Source organism: Notechis scutatus, chromosome 4, assembly GCF_049901735.1.
Source record: "Notechis scutatus isolate UNSWTSFEM ecotype Mainland chromosome 4, rNotScu1.2, whole genome shotgun sequence".
Lineage (NCBI taxonomy): Eukaryota > Metazoa > Chordata > Lepidosauria > Squamata > Elapidae > Notechis > Notechis scutatus.
In genome coordinates, this window is record NC_142012.1 from 70,192,644 (window position 1) to 70,213,624 (window position 20,981).

General features: G+C 39.9%; 2 protein-coding genes across 3 annotated transcripts in view; one reads left to right on the forward strand and one right to left on the reverse strand.

The window, feature by feature from the left end:
- Positions 1-20,981, forward strand: part of CC2D2A (coiled-coil and C2 domain containing 2A) — a 1,114,036-nt gene that overhangs the window by 186,616 nt on the left and 906,439 nt on the right. The window lies entirely within an intron of this gene.
- SLC2A9 (solute carrier family 2 member 9) overlaps positions 1-20,981 on the reverse strand; it is a 62,885-nt gene that overhangs the window by 37,704 nt on the left and 4,200 nt on the right. The window contains exons 2-4 of one of the 2 annotated variants that reach the window (XM_026675859.2): positions 19,253-19,351; positions 11,690-11,850; positions 3,435-3,559 (exon numbers count right to left, since the gene is read on the reverse strand). In XM_026675859.2, coding sequence (XP_026531644.1) covers positions 3,435-3,559; positions 11,690-11,850; positions 19,253-19,351 — 385 coding nt within the window. Of the gene's footprint in view, positions 1-3,434; positions 3,560-11,689; positions 11,851-12,053; positions 12,186-19,252; positions 19,352-20,981 lie in introns of those variants that run through there. The other variant, XM_087963686.1, reaches the window with a different exon arrangement.

Genomic DNA, 20,981 nt, shown 5'->3' on the forward strand with positions numbered 1-20,981 from the left:
CAAAACAGACAGAAGATATTAGAAACACCAATCAAGCAGAACACAGCAAACTCCAAGACCAATAAACACAGACCAAAACTCCCAACCAATCAGGATGAAGAAAAAATCATTCTGGCACAGCAGTAGGCTAGCACCAAATTTAAAACAGAAACGGCTGTGAAAGTCTGACTCACAGACGAACACTATACAGAAGCCTGATGATGGCAGATGAGATTCTGCCGAAACATTGCTACAACTTTAAAAGCACAACTACAATGACGTGGGAAAATACCCGAACAAAACTGAATACCATACATGTAAGTACCCGCGAAAACTTAAGAAAACAAATATGTCTATATCTATATCTATATCTATATCATCTATATCTATATCTATATCTATATCTATATCTATATCTATATCTATCTATCTATCTATCTATCTATCTATCTATCTATCTATATATATATATATTCAAAATGACGACGGTGATGTTGGACCCCTAGAGGGCACACTGTTCAACATAGAAAGGAAATGTACAATAAAAAAAAAATCAAAAACAATGGCAGAAAGATATTTGTAAGTTTATATTTGTAAGGGGAAAAACCCCCAAGAATTAGATATAAGCTACTGCACGATGCTAAGGAAAGAGAAGGTTTGGGTCTATCAAACCTGAAATTGTATTTTTATGCATACTGTCTGGCCTGGTTGGGTGAATGGGTGAACCTTTCAAATAAGAGCTTACTTGAATTAGAAGACCATGATAGCACAGCTATTTATGGTATAATAAAATTAAGTTATTGTTGATTTTAATAATCATTTTGTTAGATATGCCACCCTAAATATAAAACAAGGCTCTCTATGAAGTTGCCTCTTAGATGTCACCCCTGAAAGCTTTTTTAAGAAAAGAAACCGTGGCGAAGCCAGACTGGTTGACATATGGCAAAATTTTATCTTTCAACTCTGGTGACTCAATATTAAAGCCAAGGAAGAACTTGAATTGGAAAATTTGCCATTGGTTTACTTATCCACAACTGAAAGAAATATTTAAATTGGCTAAAAATGCTATGGATTTGACTTAATTAAAAATGAATTGATGAATGAAACAATGAACATATTATCGCTACGATCTATAAAATGTTATTGAAATTGAATTTGGGAAATGAACATGTTTATTCAATGGGCAAGAAATTTTGGATATAATATGATGCTTGAACAATGGGAAAATAAGTTGACAAAGGGGTTTAAAACTTACTGTCAGATCCCTATCATGATACTGTCATATCCCTATCATTTCTGTGGGGAGGGAGGCCTGAATCATTTATTCACTTATTACCCTCTTCCTGTTTCCTACATATCCTGTAATCCCTTAGTTTATAACCCGAGCTTTGACACCTATCTGCCCTGTGCTTTGATTTACCTTTGGGGGATGTGTAACGGGGGAGGCCATCTGTTTTGTCTCGGTTCTGAAGCCTCCTGAAAGAAGCACCTGGGAACAGTCCCTTATCTCCTTCCCAGGATGACCATTTTCACAACATCTTCACATCTCATTCAACATCGGACTGAAGGGAGAGGTTTCTAACTCCTTTATCCTAACAGAATTGTCTAAGGGGATCCTAGAGCCTGCTTTGCTGCTGCTATCTCAAGAGTCCGTACTTTCTTGAATGGGGAATAGAGGCAGGACCTTACACTTACGTTAAATTATAATTTAAAAGAAAAATGTTGTAAGATGATGTATCATTGGTACTTAATACCAGATAAGTTATCTAAGACAGGGGTCCCCAACCATCGGTCCACGGACCGTACCGGTCCGCTGAACAACTCCTACCGGGCGCGGCTTGCTGGCGCCGCCATCTTTTTCATGAAAAAGTGCTTCCGGTGAGCTTTTCCGGTAGAAAGCTCACCGAAGCACGTTTCATCAAAAAGATGGCGGCGTTAGCGCTCGTGAGCTTTCCCGGGAAAGCCATTTCTACCGGAAAAGCTCATCGAGCGCTAACACCGCCCTTATTTTTGATGAAAACGTGCTTCCGTGAGGTCACCGGAAGCACTTTTTCATCAAAAAGATGGCGGCGCCAGCTGATGCCGTGCCGGCGCGGCGCCCAGCTGATGCCGGTACCGGGCCGCGGCGTCAAAAAGGTTGGGGATCACTGATCTAAGATGTATAAAAAGTATGTCAAATGAAATGTTGGAAATGTAAAAATAAAGAAGGGAAGTTTTTTCATCTATAGTAAACATGTGATAAAGCAAAAAAAAAAATTTGGAGTATGATTCATATATTAATTCAGAAAATTTTGAAAATGAAGATAAAAATGAAACCAGAAATTTGCCTTTTGGGTCTAATGGAAAAAGATTTGGAGAACTATATATGTTGACAGCAGCAAGACTATTGTATGCACAAAAATGGAAAGACACTGATTCTTATACTGGACAAATGGTTGCAGAAGCTGATGGAGTTGGCTAAAATTGTAAAATTGACTATTTTGATTAAAGAAAAGAATATAAATGCTTTTGTTTCCACATGGAGACTTGCTTCTGAACTTTGTGCTTGAAGTGGAAAAGAATGATTTTGGGTTTTACAGATGAGACCAGGCTTAGATCTGGCCTGCAGGGAAACAGCAAAAGACTGGCCTGTGGTGTCACTGGCAGAAAAAAAAATGGAGCATTTTTGCAGGAAACTGTCGCAGCTGGAAATGGAGCTCCAGAGCTCCGAGCTCTGTTTTCGCTGGCAGAGGGTTGCAAGAGGCTGTCACAACTGGAAACAGAACTCAGGAGGGCCTTGTGCGGCCCATGTGGACTCAGTTTTTGCTGGCAGAGGGTTGTAGGAGGCCATTGCAGCTGGAAATGGAGCTCACAAGGGCCACACATGGCCCTCCCAAGCTCTGTTTTCACTACAGAGGATTGCAAGAAGCTGTTGCAGCCGGAAAGGGAGCTTGGGAGCCATTTTCTCTGGCAGAGCGCTTGGGCCACCAGAGACCCCCCCCCAATATGAATGCCATCAAGCTGGTCATGTCCACCCTGGTCACGCCCACCCTGGCCCCCTGAGGTCAAACACAACCCTGATGCGGCCCTCAATGAAATCAAGTTTGACACCCCTGGATAGATCCTTATACAAATGGCTAGTTTATATTAATATGGGGGGAAAAGTTGTGATTTCATGTTAATGCCTTATTTTAGTGCAACAGAGGGAGTGAGAAGTCAACGCTTCTTTTTCTTAATCCATCTCACTTTTCTTCCCACCTTCTCCCTATTGTTTTCATGTTTTCTTTTGTATTTTGTATTTTATTTTATCTTAGAACTCAAATAAAAATGTTAACAAGAAAAAAATGCATCCAAAAATGTATTTCTTAAGAATTCAGCCTATTTTCAACTAGTTCAGTTAAGATGTTAAAAGGCTGGAGTGCAGTGACTGCAGAATATTCACGAAACATGAGTATCTTGCACAAATTAAATCGTACCTCCATCAATGCCCATTATGAATCGGCCCAAAATAATCATTTCCAAGACTCCTGCCAGCTGTGAGAAGGCCATAAGTAATGCAGCCACAATGGCAAACGTGTTATTCAGCAGCAGCGTTCGCTTTCTGAAAAAAAACAAAAACAAATTACTTATTACATCCTTATATTGCCAGATAAACAGTTTTTCATAAAATAATATAATTAAAAGTTGTCACAACAGATAGAGTAAGTCAAAGGTATGTCCATAATGCCAATGAGACTGAACTTGTCTGAAATGGTTTAGGCTATATGCTTGAGCATGAAGTTGGACTAGAAGACCTCAAAGGTCCCTTCCAATTCTATTATTCTGTAGTGGTGCATTGGTTAGAATGCAATACTGCAGGCTAGCTCACTGCTCACTCCAGGAGTTCATTTTGACTCAGCCTTCCATCCTTCTGAGGTCAATAAAATGAGGACCCAGATTGTTGGGGGCAATATGCTGACCTTGACATATTTTGATAAAGAGGTGCGCTTGCGCATAGCCTAAGAAAGGAGCATAAACAAGAAACTCCCCCCCCCAACTTATACATTTTTTCTCTGAAACCTCCAGTTTGCTTCCCATAACTATTTCACCCCTCCTCCCCCCGTTATTTATGACAGCCGAAAGATGCGAAGCAAAGGAAAAGAATCTTGAAGGGTGATATTCGGCCCTCCTGCAAAAGAGGTGTTAGTCCTATAAAAGAAAGAGAATACAAGATAAAAGAATAATGTACATGCAACACAATACTACAATATTTTAAGGGTTGTCAGGATATTTTGTATGAAATGCCTGTACAAGCCAAGGGGCTCAAACATCCTTCTCATTCACCCATTCTGACTGGGAAGGAGGAAAGTGTTTCCAGACAACTAAATATTGAAGTTGACCTCTTTGTTTCCTAGAATCCAAAATTTCTTTAACTTCAAAATGTTGTTCACCCTCACTTAGAAGAGGAACGGGGGGATCGACCTAAGCAAGTCTCAGGTCAGAGGTGTGTTCAGGTTTCAATAAACTAACATGGAAGACAGGATGGATTCATCTGAGGGTTTTTAATAATTTCAGTTGGACTGCCACGGGATTCACAATTTGTTCAATCGTAAAAGGTCCAACATATTTAGGCCCAAGCTTTTTTTACTTTTGTGTGGTCTGCAAATATCTAGTGGACAAGAAAATTTTGTCTCCAACTTGATATTATTTTTGTGGAGCTCTCTTTTTGTCTGCAAATTTCTTATGAGCTTGATGAGCATCATCCAATGCTTTATGGGTAACGTGTAAGCTGGAGTTGGGTTATCCATTCACTCAAGGATTGAATATTAGGTTTCTCCTGTGGAAGCTTGGGTATGGGTACAAAGTCTTGACCCAAAGCCACTTTAAATGGAGTAAACCCAGTGCTACTATGAACCGAATTGTTATATGCCACCTCAGCGAATGGCAATAGGTCAGCCCAATTATCTTGCTGATAATTTATATAGCATCTAAGATATTGTTCCAGTATCGAGTTAGTTCTCTCACAAGCCCCATTGGTTTGTGGATGGTGGGTGGAGCTTAAGCCCTGGGTGGAGCCCAATAACCTCAGGAACTCCTTCCAAAAGTTTGAGGTAAATTGGACACCCCTATCTGAGATTATCCATTCAGGAACACCATGTAACCTGTAGACATGTAAAATAAACAGTTTAGCCAAGGTTTTCGCAGATGGGATTTTTGCACAAGGGATGAAGTGTACCTGTTTGGAAAAACAATCGGTTACCACCCAAATAACTGTATTTCCCCTGCTTTCAGGTAATTCCATTATAAAATCCATAGAAATTTCTTTCCATGGAGCAGTAGGCCTGGCTACATTTTGTAATAGGCCTGCTGGTTTACCAGGCAGCTGTTAGGCTGAGGCACAGATAGATCAACTAGCCACATAAGTTTCAATGTCCTTTATCAAAGTAGTCCACCAAAACTCCCTTTTAGCCAAATGTAAGGTTTTTATGAATCCAAAATGTCCAGCAGCTTTAGAATCATGACATTGTTGTAATATCTGGTTTCTCAAATTTGCTGGCACATATAATTTAGCCCCCACCCATGCCAATCCATCTCTAACTGTACAGTTATTTGAGTGAGTCAGGAACCAATCATAAAGTTTCAAAGCTTCTTTTTACTGTGCAGATAAATCATTTGATAAATCAACTTTCCCCTTTTTCTGGGCCCTGGTAACCATTGGAGCCACCAAGTGTCTAGTTGGGACAATAGGGCAGATCATTTCCGGATGGGCACTATTATATTGAGGCAATCTAGATAAAGCATCCACCATGAAATTCTTCCCCCCGGAATGTACTTCAATGAATAATTAAACCATTTGAAGTACTGAGCCCAGCAAATTTGCTTAGGCAACAGTTTGCGAGGTGTTTTTAGAGTCTCCAAATTCTTATGATCCGTCCGCACCTCAAAGGAGTGTTTTGCACCTTCTAGAAAGTGCCTCCAGGTTAACAGAGCCCAACGAATTGCAAAAGCTTCTTTTTCCTAAATGGCCCATCTTCCTTCTGTCTCAATTAGTTTACGGGAGGTATATGCACATGGTTGCAGAGCCCCCATCTCGTTTGCTTGTAGTAACACTGCCCCTACTGCTACGTCACTCGCATCAGCTTGGATTACAAAAGGGGCATCCATATCCGGGTGCTTGAGCACTGGCTCGGTGGCAAAAAGTCGTTTTAACTTCTCAAAAGCAGCTTGACACTCCATGGACCACTCCAGTGGCCTACTAGGCTTCGGTTTCACTTCTCCCTTGGTTTTTAGGAGATTTGTAATAGGCAGTGAAATCTTCGCAAAAGCTGGGATAAACTGACGGTAAAAATTAGCAAATCCCAGGAAATTTTGCAATTGCTTCCTGGTGCAGGGAGGGGCCCATTCCAAGACGGCAGGAACTTTCCCCGGATCCATTTCTATACCATCATGTGATATGCGGTAGCCCAAATAATCAATTTTCTCTTGGTGGAATTCACACTTGGATAACTTCGCATACAGTTCCGAAGCTCGAAGTTTTTCCAAAACTGAACGCACTAGTCTCACATGTTCCTCAAGAGTCTCCATGTAGATAAGAATATCATCAAGATAAGCCAACACCCCCTTGTATAAATGTTCATGCAAAACTTCATTTATCATTTGCATGAATACCGCAGGGGCCCCCTGTAGACCAAATGGTTGAACTGGAAACATCCCATTGGGCAATTAAAAGCTGTTTTTCATTCATCTCCTTCCTTGATTCAAACTCGATAGTAAGCCTCTCTCAGATTGAGTTTCATAAAAAATTTCTCTTTGGCTAGGTAGGCCAACATGTCCTTCATTAAGGGGAGGGGGTACATGTTCTCCACCGAAATGGCATTTAAATTTCTATAATCCACACATAAACGAAGAGAGCCATCTTCTCACAGAACAGTACTGGGGCCGCTACCCAAGGCCTAGCAGGTTGGATGAAACCTCGTTTCAAATTTTTATCAATAAATGACCTCAGCTCTTCTAGCTCCCGTGGTGTCATCGAGTAGAGTTTGGGTTTGGGGAGTTTCATGGCAAAATTTCAATACTGCAATCTGTTGAGTGATGGGGGGGGGGAGCTCGTCCAAGGCCTTTTCACTGAACACCTGCTTTAAATCCCAATATTCTTCAGGAATTTTCTCCTCCCCCCTCAGATTCTCACTGCCCATGGATGCCAGCTCTGTGGAATTCTGGGGTTTCGGTTGAGGTTGCCCTTCCCTTCTGAGGGTTAGTCAGTGTGTATGTGCAACAATCCCCTCCTCCAGTCTACTTGGGGGTTCGACTTTCAGAGCCAGGGCAAACCCAGTAGTAGGGGGCGTTCCATCCCAGGGGCGACAATAAAACACAAAGTCTCTCTATGCGTCCCCATCCTCATTTCCACTGGTTCCATTATGAAATGTGCAGGGCCGCCCCCAGCTACCGATCCATCCAGTTGGCAAAAGCTATGGGAGTTTTTAAAGTCCTTAGACTTAAACCCAGTTTCTCTACGACTTCTGAGCTGATCACACACCTTGTACACCCAGAATCTAACAAGGCTGACATTTCTGCTTGGGCTCCCAACGTGGGTACCCTTAATTTCACTGGGATGGTCATTGGGCCCTTGTTTGGACTTACCAGAGAGTCATCTTCTGATTCGGATTCACTTTCACCAGAAGAGGTCGGAGTTCCCAGCTCCTCTCCTTTAGGAGGGGTGATCTCTACAACCTCCTCCGCTTTAAGAGCCATTTCACAAGGCTTGACTGGAGTTTTTTCTTCCTCCTCCTGATGCCCCCTTTGGCTCTAGCTTGGCATGGCAGTCTGCAGCCCGGTGACCTTCCTTCCCACATTGGAAGCATGCAGTGGTTTTGGGTTTTACTGCTAGCCCTCCCTTTTGAGGTTTTGAGGCTTCTCGAGGGCTGGTGGGGGATGGTTTGCTCCAGCTGAGGCCCCCCCACATCTGTTTTGGGTTAGATCAATTTCCATTTCTGCTGCCAGCACGTAACAGAGCTGCAGCTCACTGGGGTCTCTTCTGGCAATGCAGCTCTGATAAACATCTTTGTTCAGCCCATCTTTAAAAGCTTCTATCAGGGTTCCCTGGGACCAGCCTCGAATATGGCACGCCAGCTCTCTAAATTCCTGGGTGTAATCAGCCACTGATCTCCACCCGATTTATGGTTTTCATCCTAAGCCTAGCTTTACGTGGGTCTTCAAATCTGGCGTGCAATGCTGTCATGAACAGGTCATAATTCATCAGCTGGGGGGCATTATCAGTATGCAAAGTCACCATCCATTTTGCAGCTGTCCCTTCCAAAGCCTGGGTAACACATCTGACTTTAGCTGCTTCTGAGGAAAAATCCTCCCCATATTCTTCAATGTGGCTCCATACTTGGGCTAGGAAGAACCCTAACTCCTTGGGATCCCCTCCATATTTTACTTCCAACGGAGGCATCTTTGGAGTTTGATGCCTTCAGGCAATTGCTTCCCCTGTGGGGGGGGGGGGCTGGGCTGCTGCTGCCTGTTGTGCCAGCCCGGGTTGATTTATGGGGGGTAGCTGCTCTGGCTCTTATAGTTGGGGCTGCCTCCCCCTCTTCCCTCTCATACCTTTAATCAGCATGAATTCCTCCGACAGCTTCATTCAGAAGATGTTAAGGCTTGAGCTAATAAAAGACTCTTTCTTTCATCCTCTTGTCATAGCTCTTCTCTTCTACACCATTGAGTAGTGGTCACTCCTGGAAGGGGTTCTTCCTCTGGATCCTTCCAACCAATTCCCAGAGACCATTTGGGTTTTACGGCTGTCTTATCATCAAGATGTAGCTCTGATAACAGCTCAGTTTCCCCTGCAGTCTCTAACAGCAGGGAAGTTGGCCTTCCAGTCACTCCCAGATCTTCTTGGTCGTTGGCTGGATTAGACACTGTTTTCAGACCCCCTCAGAAGAAAAAATATTAATTCTCCAGGTGGGCTAGTAAACTGAGATTCAGAATAATGTCAGCTGGTGCTCCATTCAAAATCCAAGAAAGAAATACTTAATTAGAGAAAAGATATCTTTTACTAGAAAACCAAGTGGTAGCATCAAAAGAATTCTGTATCTGAGAAAATGAGCGCATAAATCGCATATACAAAGTGATGGCAACATTCCCACCCACAATAGTTCAAACTATCCATCCAATTAAAAGTTGTATATAACGTCATGTGGGCATCTTCAGGTGGTGATGAGGCATCTGTCCGTTGACCTTGACAGATTTTGATAAAGAGGTGTGCTTGCGCCTAGCATAAGAAAGGAGCATAAACAAGAAACTTCCTCCCCAACTCATACAGTATTTTCCTCTGAAACCTCCAGCTCGCTTCCCATAACTATAGTATTTCACCCCTCCCCCCCATTACTTATGACAGCCAAAAGATGCGAAGCAAAGGAAAAGAATCTTGAAGGCTGACAGTGACTCTGTAAACTGCTAAGAGAGGGCTGTAAAGCATTAGGAAGAATCTTGGGAATCTTTGAAAAATATGATCATAAAAGCCCAGACCAGCACAGTACCATTGAGAAAGAAAAACAAGAAATCCAAGAAGAAGCCAGCATGGTTGCACAAAGATATGACAAATTGAAAAACAAAAAGAACAAGTACAAAAAATGGAAAGAGGGACACACAACTAAGGCAGAATATCAGCAGATAGCCAGAATCTGCAAAGATGAAGTCAGGAAAGCAAAGGCTCAGAACGAACAAAGAATTGCAACAAAAGTCAAAAGTTTCTTTCAACATATAAATAACAAGAAAAAAAATCAAGGAAACAGAGAAGAGGGCAAGGAAGTAACAGGCACCAGAGAGAAAGCAGAACTGCTTAACCCATTCTTTGTATCAGTCTTCACACAAAAAGAAACTATAATCTAACCTACCAAAAACATAACTGTAAAAGACAGACTAGAAATACTAGAAACTTATCAAATGCTCTCCTGCCAGTCCTGGTTCCTAAAAGAGAGGCTTTTCTTGAAGATTAAGACTTATGGCAAATTATTAACATTTGAAAAGGCAAATTTAAAATACAAGAAAAACCATGTTAGGCAGCCAGTGCAACAATACTACCAAAACCATGTTTCAAGTATTACAAAGTCCATCCTGTGTGGCCCTACAGGTGACATGATAGCAGTCTTCCAATACTTGAAAGGCTCTTACAGGGCACCTGAGGGCAAGACAAGAAGCAATGACAAGAAGCTAATTAAGAGGGAAATTCAACATGGAACTAAAATGGAATTTCCTGACAGTGAAAACTATTAATCAATAGAATAGCTTGCCCCCCAGAATTGTGTATGTTTCATCACTGGTAGTTTTGAAGAAATATTGGTCAACCATTTGTCTGGGATAGAATAAGGACTCCTGCCTTGGGAGGGGGTTGGACTAGAACAAGGCTGTCAAACTTACGGCCCGTGGGCTGGATGCATCACACACTGGCCACGCCCATGCCCGGTTTAGCAAAGGGGGAAAAAGTTTTGATACATCACATGACAACACTGTGACAATGCAAGTTTGACACCCCTGGACTAGAAGATCTTTAAGGTCCCTTCTAGCCCTATGATACTATGATTATTACTTCACACCAGAAAGTCTATTTGAAGAAGCCCATTCTATAGTCAAAAGGTATTCAGAAGCATTGTAGGTTCAAAATATCTTGAGAACCAAAGGAAGCAGGCCACTGTTAGTCAGCTTATAATACTTCACATAATAAATGCAAGACTGAATAAAAATTCAAGCAAATAGTACTAATCCCAAATAAAGAAAACAAAACAAAACCATAGGAAGAGTAAAGCAAAACTGACTGGTGGCTGATGGTCCCTTTGATGTGTTTTGGGGGTTGTTTTGGAAGTAAAACCAATGGGTGAGGTTTAGTTTTATGACAACAGTTCCAGAAATGCAGTGTTCTACAAGACTGCATTCCTGCAACTGCCACACTTGCATGTCACATATGTAAACAGTTGTAGGATATAAAAATGGTTTGCTAGCAAAGCAGACCCAGTCTGTAGAGTCCTGTATCACGACCACAATGGCCACGCCCACCCCGGCCACCGTGGCCACGCCCACCCCAGCCACGCCCACCCCAAACACCACCACCTGGGCCCTCTGAGGTCAAACACAACCCTGATGCGGCCCTCAATGAAATTGAGTTTGACACCCCTAGCCTAGGCAGTCCATGTTTAAAGGAACAAGCTTAGCATACAATGTCATTCTAAATAGCAACTTATTGTGATGGGCTTGATGATGTTTCCTCTCCAAAATTATTTTAGTTGGTGAAGAAAATGTGAGAGAAACTGTCTACTCTTGGTATAGGATATAAACCAATCCTCCTGCACTTGGTTTGAGGAGAATTATGGGTTCATATATCAGGACATTCTTGTTGGATTTGTTGAGAAATAATCAATTTTGACGCAAATAGAACTCGTATCACTAGATGGCAGCAAAGAGATACAAAAACTGATAGCTCAGTCCAGAGACTGACTGCTACTTTTGACTTCTAAACAATATTTTTAAAAGTACAAGAACTTTCTTTAAAAAAAGGCCAGTTTATACAAAATTGCATTGCATACATTATTACTTGCTAATAATCACAACTGCTTTATTATGGGAAGTATCTTACTCAGCATTTTAAATGCAGATGCCAAAATATTATCAGGTAGAAGAGCTTTTTTTTTTTTTTTTTGTTATATCATCCATTAAAAGAAAAAAAAATGCACAGTATTGTTTTCAATGTAATACTTACCGACCAAAATACTTGACAGCTGGAGTAACAATTAATGCACCCACAAGTCCACCAATAGCAAAAATGGAGACAGATAAAGTCCACAGCAAGGTAAGTGACTGTTCAGAGATTGACTGGTTATATCTTCTTTCCCAGGTTTCATTGTAAAACTTCTTAATATACTACAAGCAATTGCAATAAATAAATAAATAAATAAATAAATAGATAGATAGATAGATAGATAGATAGATAGATACTTATCAGTGCAGACAAATATAATTTACAAATTAACATTTTTTTTAAAAAATTCAATACTTAAAAATTCCACTATAAGGAGTCTTATTTTAAAATGGAATGTGCATTTTACACCAACTTGACTACTGACACAGAGCTTTATGCAACAGGTGGAATGGGAAATTGCCCTAGGCCCTATTTTGAAAGTGTAAAGGTTGCTAATGGTTTCCTGTATTTGTGTAGAGAAGCAAGCCCGCCCCCACTCCATTAGTCATCAGGAGAGGGGGCAGAGGGGCAGTAGGCTCTGTCATTCACTTCTGTATGATCATTACAATATTTGTAATGAGGCTACAGACCAAAAGGTCTTCAAACATTCCTGAGTAGTGCTTGCACCCTCCTTCCCAATTTTCTCATGGTCATTATTGCAGAGAAAATAGCAGCAGAAACATTATGTACACCATCTTGAGTTGAACAAAATAAAGGTGGGATGATGATAAAGATGAAGTGCTCCTATTCTACCGGACCAATAGGATCTCTTCAGTGCTGTAGGTTTTCCTATGACTCTCTAATTCCAAGGATCTGGAATAGTTCCTGGAATATTGAATCTGAGAGTTGGTCATACAATATGTCCTCAACTACAATCCTTCTCATGGACAACATCAACTGCTCTCTATTGCTCCAGAAATAATGCAGGTAAGCATGCAAACTCTTTTATCATTAATTATACAGTGGTACCTCGGTCCTCATCAGTAATCCATTCCGAAAAACACATCGAATACCAAAACTGACAGGTACCGAGCTGGAAGAAATAACAAGTCACAAGGCAGCTGACACCAGCAAGTTCTTTCCTGACTACCAGGAGAAAGATGAGCACCAGGACAAGATTTCTGACATAGAATACAGAATTCAAGGTGTTTTGAACTAGTCGAGTGCCAAGATATGATTGTACTCAGATTCCAGCTGGAATGTAGTGAATCTATCATTACTAAAAACATGCTTATGAAAATCCAACTACAAAATTGTTTACTGCTACATAATTGTCAGACTGTCAAGATTGAACCACTTTGCTTCTTTCAAACCTAATGCTTTTCAACTTTCCAATGAACTGGGGGGAGGGAAATGGAATGTGGAGAATGTATGCAGGGATCGTGAGAGCATGGAGCCAGCAAGGTCACCACTGCAGGTGCTTGAGAAAGAGATGGATTGTTCTGATAACAAAAGAACGGTCTCATAATTGGACAATATGGTCAAACAGGAGTTTTACTTTTGGGAATTCAATTCTCCCAAGAGTGTTTCCAGAGAGGCTTCTATCAGTAAGGAACTGCCCAAACAACTTAAGATTTGCATCACTGGAGCACATCCAACCAGCCAGAGAGAGAGATAAGCAGGCATAGTCATGTTCAGTGCTTCCTAAAACCCAGAGCCAAAGAAGTGCCATAAATGTTGAATGCCATAAAGAAAGAAAGGAACTGAATTTGCCACAAGCTCCATCCACATTAGATTATGTTGTGCAGAATATGAGGTAAGAGACAGAGATAATTAATTGGTTCACTGAAGACAAGGAAACAACCTCAAATCCTATTGGGAAAGACAGAAGTCAATGAGCAATGCAGTAGCTTTAGACTAGAGTGGAAGTGATGTATTTTTCTGCTTTCAGCACCTCCCCTGCGATTTATTTACTTGCTCCACCTGGGAAGATCAAACTAGATGCAAATATCACAACTAGGCGCTAAGATTGGTTTCAGAAATGGAAAATTCCTTTATGCTCCTTAAAGATGCTTTTAAAAATATTTTCTAAACTAGTAAATCCACTTTGAATGCTTTTAATATAAAAAAGTGGGATAAATTATGTTCCTCCAAAAGTTCTGAGAACAAAGATGCCAATTCCTCCTTTAGTTCCAGAAAAACAGAATTTCTAAGAAACTAAGAAAGGTTGTGGGAGAGTCCTTTCAACGTTCTCATTCCCATTCCTACTTTTCTTTTTCAATGTGCTCTTCACAGATGCCCCTTTAAAGTCACCAAGATTCTGAGATTCACCCATGAATCCTGCAATTTGAACAGGTAGTGCTTGCATTACAGACTTTTAAAAAAATAGTTGGCATCTCAAATTATTTTTCACATTTCAGAGGAAATTCCAACATTTCCAGAAATACCCTGATTGAGAAAGATTAAACTATTTGGAACATAAAAAGAAAAACCTGTTTTTCTCCTTCTTTAGTATTTATTTATTATGTCACTGAAAACTCAGCATTTAACTTGCCTTGGAAGTGGTAAATTTTTAGATGTTCTTTTTTCATTTGCAATGATTGTATAAGTAGTTCTCGACTTACAACCATTTGTTTAGTGACTATTTGAAGTTACAACAGCACTGAAAAAAGTGACATGAGCATTTTTTGCACTTAGAACTCTTGCAGCATCCCCAGGGTCATGTGATCAAAATTCAGACTTTGGCAACTGGCTCATATTTATGATGGTTGCAGTTTCCTGGGGTGACTTTCTGACCACCAAAGTCCAAGGGAAGCCAGGGGCTACGGTGGCTCAAGTGGTAAGATGCTGGGCCTGTATACCGCTGAGGTTGACAGCTCGGCAGCTCGATTCCCGTGAGCAAATAATCTTCAGAGGGATAAGAAAGGAGACTCCCTCAATGGCCTACCAACATTCAGGCATCCCACAAGTAAAGATAACACTGCCCAAAAAAATTCCTTTCACAGAGGCAGTCAGGCACCTCGGTGATCCCTGGCTAACACGTGCCATATGTGAAATAAATAATAAAGGGAAGCCAAATTCACCTAACAACTGTGCTACTAAGATAACAACTGCGGTGATTTACTCAACAACTGCGACAAGATTATTAAATGGGGCCAAACTCACTTAACAACTGTCTTACTTAGCAAGGAAAATTGGGAATGTAGGGCTCAGCTGTAGTCATAAGTTGAAGACTATATTTTGCATAGTTCCTTTCCAAATTAAATAACTTAACCAGCTCTTTGTTATTTGAGGGGAAAAATAATTGATACCATTTAGGTACTGGTTTACATTCAGCTGTAAATATGAAGAAGTCATTTCAGAAGTCACATTTGAATAAAATGTCCTGTCAGTGTTTACTAGATCAATTGCTGAAGCAAGTAATGGATTTCATCAATGACCAAAGTACAAGTAATGAGGTCAAAGGTACAAGATAAACACAATTTCACCGTGACTAATTTAGTGTTCTAGTGAAAAATAACAATCTGCACTTTGTATGACCATCATGAATGACCATCAATAATATTGGAACTCTACCGAAATAACTATGTAACAAATGCTCTTTTCTCCTTTTTTTTTTTTTTTTGTAAATTTTATTTGAGTTTTCACAAAAAGGAAAGAAACACAATTAAAACATCTTTTTTGAAAGCAGCATAATCCCAGGTTACATTTCTTCGTGCAGACACAATTTCAGGTTCATGCTCATTTTTATATTCTATTCCATATCTTATTACAATTTTACATTTTCTACATAGCTTCTCCCCTCTTTTAGTTTCCTCAATTTTATTATATTTATTTCATCTCAATTCAAATCATTATATTTATATTTTTTGTCTGTCCTGTTTCAATTGTCTATTATCTTTTCTCATTAAACAAAATTTCTCCTGTAGTTACTGATTGGAATATGACGCCTTTATATCTTTCCCCTAAAATTATAACACTCAATATAATACATAGCTTCCATACGGATTCTGTTTGGTACATTCTTAAACTACACACAATATTCTTATAAAAAAGAAAAAATTATAAATGTATATAATTAAAACAACATTCCATTCCAATTCAATTCTATCATTAATATTAAAATTCATTAAAGTCTTAAGATTTTTCATGTTACTTTTCAATTAAATATCATACCTCCATGGGAACATTAGCTTTCCATAATCAATTCCCCCCCTCTTCACTTATATTTTATAAAACATTGACTAATTAAAGTGTTCCCATTCCTTCCTAAATCAATTTTCTCATTTATTTTATTTCATTTACTTTATTCACAAACATTTCACTAAGTTACACTAACCATTCTATCCCTCATTCTAATCATATGTTGTTTCCAATTTTCTAAAGTTATTTCTATTTCAAATATAACAACACAATCTCATGTACCTTTACAGAATCCCCCTTTCAGTTAAATTTTTACCCATTATCTCTAAATAGGTCCTGTTTCTTTATATCTTGCTCCGGACCTTTGTAACTTCTTTTCCTTTCCTTCTTCCCTCTCTTCTTCTCCCTCCCCTTTTTACCCCTTTGTCTCTCTACCTCTACTTCCCTCTTCTGCATTCCCCTTTTCTGTTGTTTTCCAGTATTATACTTATTTTTCGAATTATTTTTCTTTTCTTTGGTTGTTTTTTTAAATCTTAAATTCTCCATCCTCTTTCCCCCCTTTCCTTTTTCTTCCTCACATAGAGTTACTTGTTCATTAAAGATGGCTTCTTCTTTGTCCCAGTCTTCTTGTTTTGCAGTCTTTTCTTGTTGTTTCTCATAGTTCCAAATCTCCATTTCTAAGAATTGAAAAACGAAGCCAAAGGAACCCTTCCCTTCTTGTGCCTCTTCTTTGTACTTTTTAAGCTGCCTAAGCAGGACACCTGATCCACTTTTGGAGTGCCAGGCAGCCTCGGTGAGTCTGAAGGAGTACAAGACGAAGCCCCCAAAGGCTTATTTTCTTCATGCCCAAGGCTTTTGCAAAAGGATGGATGGCTTCAGGGAGCGATCTTACACTGCTTGAGACCTTCCGTCCCTCTGCAAAAGCTTTTGGCGTGGAAAATAGAAGCTTGAAGGACCCCGAGGCCGTGCCCCAAAGGTTTCTCTTCTCTGCACCAAAAGCTTTCGCAAAGGGATGGAAGGTTTCAGGGGTAGCAATCTCGCGCTGCTTGAAGCCTTCCATCTTTTTGCAAAAAAAAAAGAAGTGCATCGGGTGTACTGCCCAAGCAGCCTCAGTAAGTCAGCCAAGTTGACTGTCCTGTTCTGCTTCTACTCTCACTGCTCCATTTTGGGGGCGCCGGGAGCAGGCCAAGAAACCATGCTGCCATACAAACCCCACAGCAGAGAGGCTGGAGAAGAGACAGCTCGCTTGAGGAGAGAGAAGGAGCCGCCAGCCTGTTCTGAAACTCTGGATCTTCAAAAGGTAAGTGAGCAATCAATCGGTAATGGGGTGGGAAAGAGCCAGTGGACTAGCACAGCATGACCATTGTCTGTTAGGTCCCTGTGAGGGATGGGAATAGGCAGGGGGAATGTTGCAATGTCTCTGTGGTCATTCATAAGGGTGAATGACTGCCCTGATGCTGCAACGTTCATAACTTCAGATCTGTGTCATAAGTACTTTTGGGGGGAGGGGGTTGCAACTTTTAAATGTCACTAAGTGAACTATCACAATTGAGGACTACCTGCCTAAAAACAATAAGGATAACCCTATATGGATGTTAATATTCAGTCTTATGCAAACTAAGCAAGCAAGGAAAAGTAAAATCAGAAGTAGAAGAATAGTGCTTCCACTGAAGGGAATAGATTCCCTCTTGTTGTTTATTAAATTTAAAAAAGGAAAATAAATAAATATCAACTTTGAGATATATTAATTACTTCAAGATACAGTAGTGGCCAAAATTGTGGAAACCTTTTGGGAATAGTGCATTTTTGAAGTTTGATGGCTAATACCACTTTTTTTGGACAAAGGTTGAAAAGATTCAAGGTTCAACAAAGGTTGAAAAGACTAAACTGGGCTAAAGCCCACGTTACCTGGACAGAAGAACAATGGGACAGTGTTATTTGGAGTGATGAGATCAAGATCTTCCTGTCTGGTAGTAATGGCATAAAATACGGAAGGAGAAGAATCGGAGAAGATTTGCATCCTGATTGCATTACATGTACCATGAAACTCCCAGTGTTATGATCTGGGGTTGTATGACATCAAAAGGTGTGGGTAGAATTTGTGTGATTAATCTATATATATAAAAATGAAATACCACTCATATATCATCACAAAAACTCCAGAACCATAAAGCCTACAAACTTGAAATTTGGCATGTATGGCTTTTAGGTACTCACTAAGAAAGGACTTTTTGTAATGACCATCAGAGCATTAGTATTTCATATATTAGTAACACATTCTGAGGCTCTGATGTTCTATTCCCCCTCCCCACCTGAAAAGAAATCTGTTCCAAATGCAAAACACAAGCAGAGGAGAGGCGTTTCAGTTTTGGTTTCACAGCACCAAGCTGTGAAGCACAGAACAGTTGATCTAAGCCACGCCCAGGCTCCTTGCTGTCTCCTTGCTCATGCAGCAAATACTGTTTCAGTTTCCAAACAGCCCTCAACTCTCTCACACACTGACAGGACACTAGCCAGATGAATACCGATGGATGTTGGTAGGCAGAGGCAGATTTTTTCCCTTCTTATTTTCCTCCCCCAAAATTAAGTGCAACCATATAGTTTTGTAGCAAAGCACAGGTATCAAGCTAGTGGGAATATAAACGGCCAAAAATACATTAATAAAATACTTGAGCCCAAACTGAAGCCTTCCATACATGATCTTTTCTAAGACAATGAAGCATTTATATTTCAACAGGATTCAGCTACATGTCATGTTGCTGCTGTATGCAAAAAGTGGTTTCAAGATAATCATATTCCACTGCTAGAATGGCCTGAGAATAGCCCAGACCTTAACCCAATTGAAAATCTATGGAGCTTATCTTTCCATTGATATATAATTTTATGGTACTACTCCCCAAAAAGTGGTGTTATTAGCAATAGCACTTAGACTTATATACCGCTTTAATAGTGCTTTACAGCCCTCTCAAAGCGGTTTTACAGAGTCAGCATATTGCCCCCAACAATCTGGGTCCTCATTTTACGCACCTCGGAAGGATGGAAGGCTGAGTCAACCTTGAGCCTGGTGGGATTCGATCTGCCAAATTGCAGTAGGAGTAGCTTGCAGTACTGCACACTAACCGCTGTGCTACCGAGGCTCCTTATTAGCCATCAAACTTCAAAAATACACTTTTCCCAAAAGGTTTCCACAATTTTGGCCACTATTGTAGTATGAACTCACTTAAAAAGATAATGGCTGCCAATTAATATATTAAGTGTAGATAAAAATGAACAATTAATAAAAAGTCCTTTTGAAACTATGTAATCATAATAATTCCAGAGAATTTGATCAGGTTGCCTGAAAACATCTTCATTGCTCTTCTGATGAGAAAGAGCCAGTTTAGAGCTGGACAAGGAAACAAGGAATACAGGACAAGTGTAGACCAGTACTACAAAAACTTTATCTTACTACATCCCATTGCTGCCAAACTGATTTTAGACTTTAAAAAATCGTTTTCTCACCACTGTCGGAGCATTCACCACAGAGAGATTATAACCATAGAGGAAGGAGGATCCAAAGGCTCCAGCCAAAGATGCTGTTATAAGACTAATAGACCAGTCCTGAAATAAAAGAGAATTCTGTTAGAGTACAGAGAAACAACAGAAATTACTTAGGAGGTACCTAAAACATCGAGCAACCTGTCTATTCAAATCTTCTCCAGCTTGAGGAACTGCTGATGATGTAAGTCAGGGGTGTCAAACTGGCAGCCTGTGGGCTGGATGCGTCACATGCAGGCCACACACACACACACACACACACACACACCAGCTCCGCAAATGGGGAAAATATCACGAAACATCATGTGACAGCAACATAATGTAGTGAGTTTGACACCCGTGGTCTAAGTCTACAGTCCCCCCCGCAAAAAATCAATTCAGATGTTGTCCATGATGGGCTGCTGGAAATTCTTGGAGTTGTGTTTGAGGGACAAGATATGGGAAAAGTTGAAATATTGGTCAGAATCAGAAATCCTGAAATATGCTGTTGACTCACTTCCGGAGTGACTTCTCTATAACATTTTTCTTAATCATTTCCAGAGAAACCATTTTCTTATTTTTTTTACTTCTTAAGGAAAAAAGATTGTTTTCAGCAAGAGCACCAATTTGTAACAATCCTTTTTTAAAAAATAATTTTGGCTAGCCTCCACACAACCTAATGCCCAGATGTACAAACCCCCTCACTTCTAGATAGTGTCACTCTCTCCTAGTATAATCAAAATCTAGAGCAGTTATAGAACTTTTTGTACAGTAATGGGTCCCATTAAAACAAAAACAGAATGGAATAAACTTCTAAAAATGACCAGAGGTAAATTATCTATTTACAATTACCAAAAATAATGAATTGACATATTCTACACTAAGCCTGAAGCCATCCTTTACATCAGATGATTATTTGATTATTACCCATTGGATATTCAGATAAACATTGAAGATAGAGTATTTTCTAACAATAATGAGGCTCATAGGGAAGAGTGCACTGCTTTCTTGAAACACAGATCCTTGTAGCAAAAATTTGAATCACAGATTTCCTGTTCGGTCTCCAAAGAGATGACAAAGAGAAATTTAGGTAAGTATGTAGATACAAAATTTCTCTTTGTCATCTCGTACGCACTTCTATTTTGGATATGAATCCCAGTAAGGTATTCTACCCCAGTTTCCTTAAGATTATTCCATCTTTTAGTCAACAAGCCCAGGCAAAAATTCTTATCTTTAATAAAGACTATTGAATGTGAATTTGGCAAAGATTGCATGTTGGAAAAACAGAATATAAAAAATCCTTATGTAAAAAAAAACCCCTCTTCCTTCAATCTTTCTGACTAATTTATGCTCACTTGCTAACAAGATGGATGAAATACTCTTTTTAAATAGATGCAATTCTGATTTTTACTACTCAGCAGTTCTCTGTTTTACTGAAACCTGTCTTAATGCTTAATTCATGATGACAGTAAACATTAAACCTGGCTTAATTCATGATGACAACAGCATATACATCCCAGGATTCCAGATATTTAGATCAGACAGAATTGAAGAGACAGAACTGAAGGTAAAACAAAGGGTGGAGGATTATGTTTATATATCAACAACAGCTGATCTCAGGATATAACTATAATATATAAATTCTGTGATGAAAACTTAAGAGTCTTTACATATCAACTGCAAGCCATTATATTCTCCTCATGAGTTCTCCTCA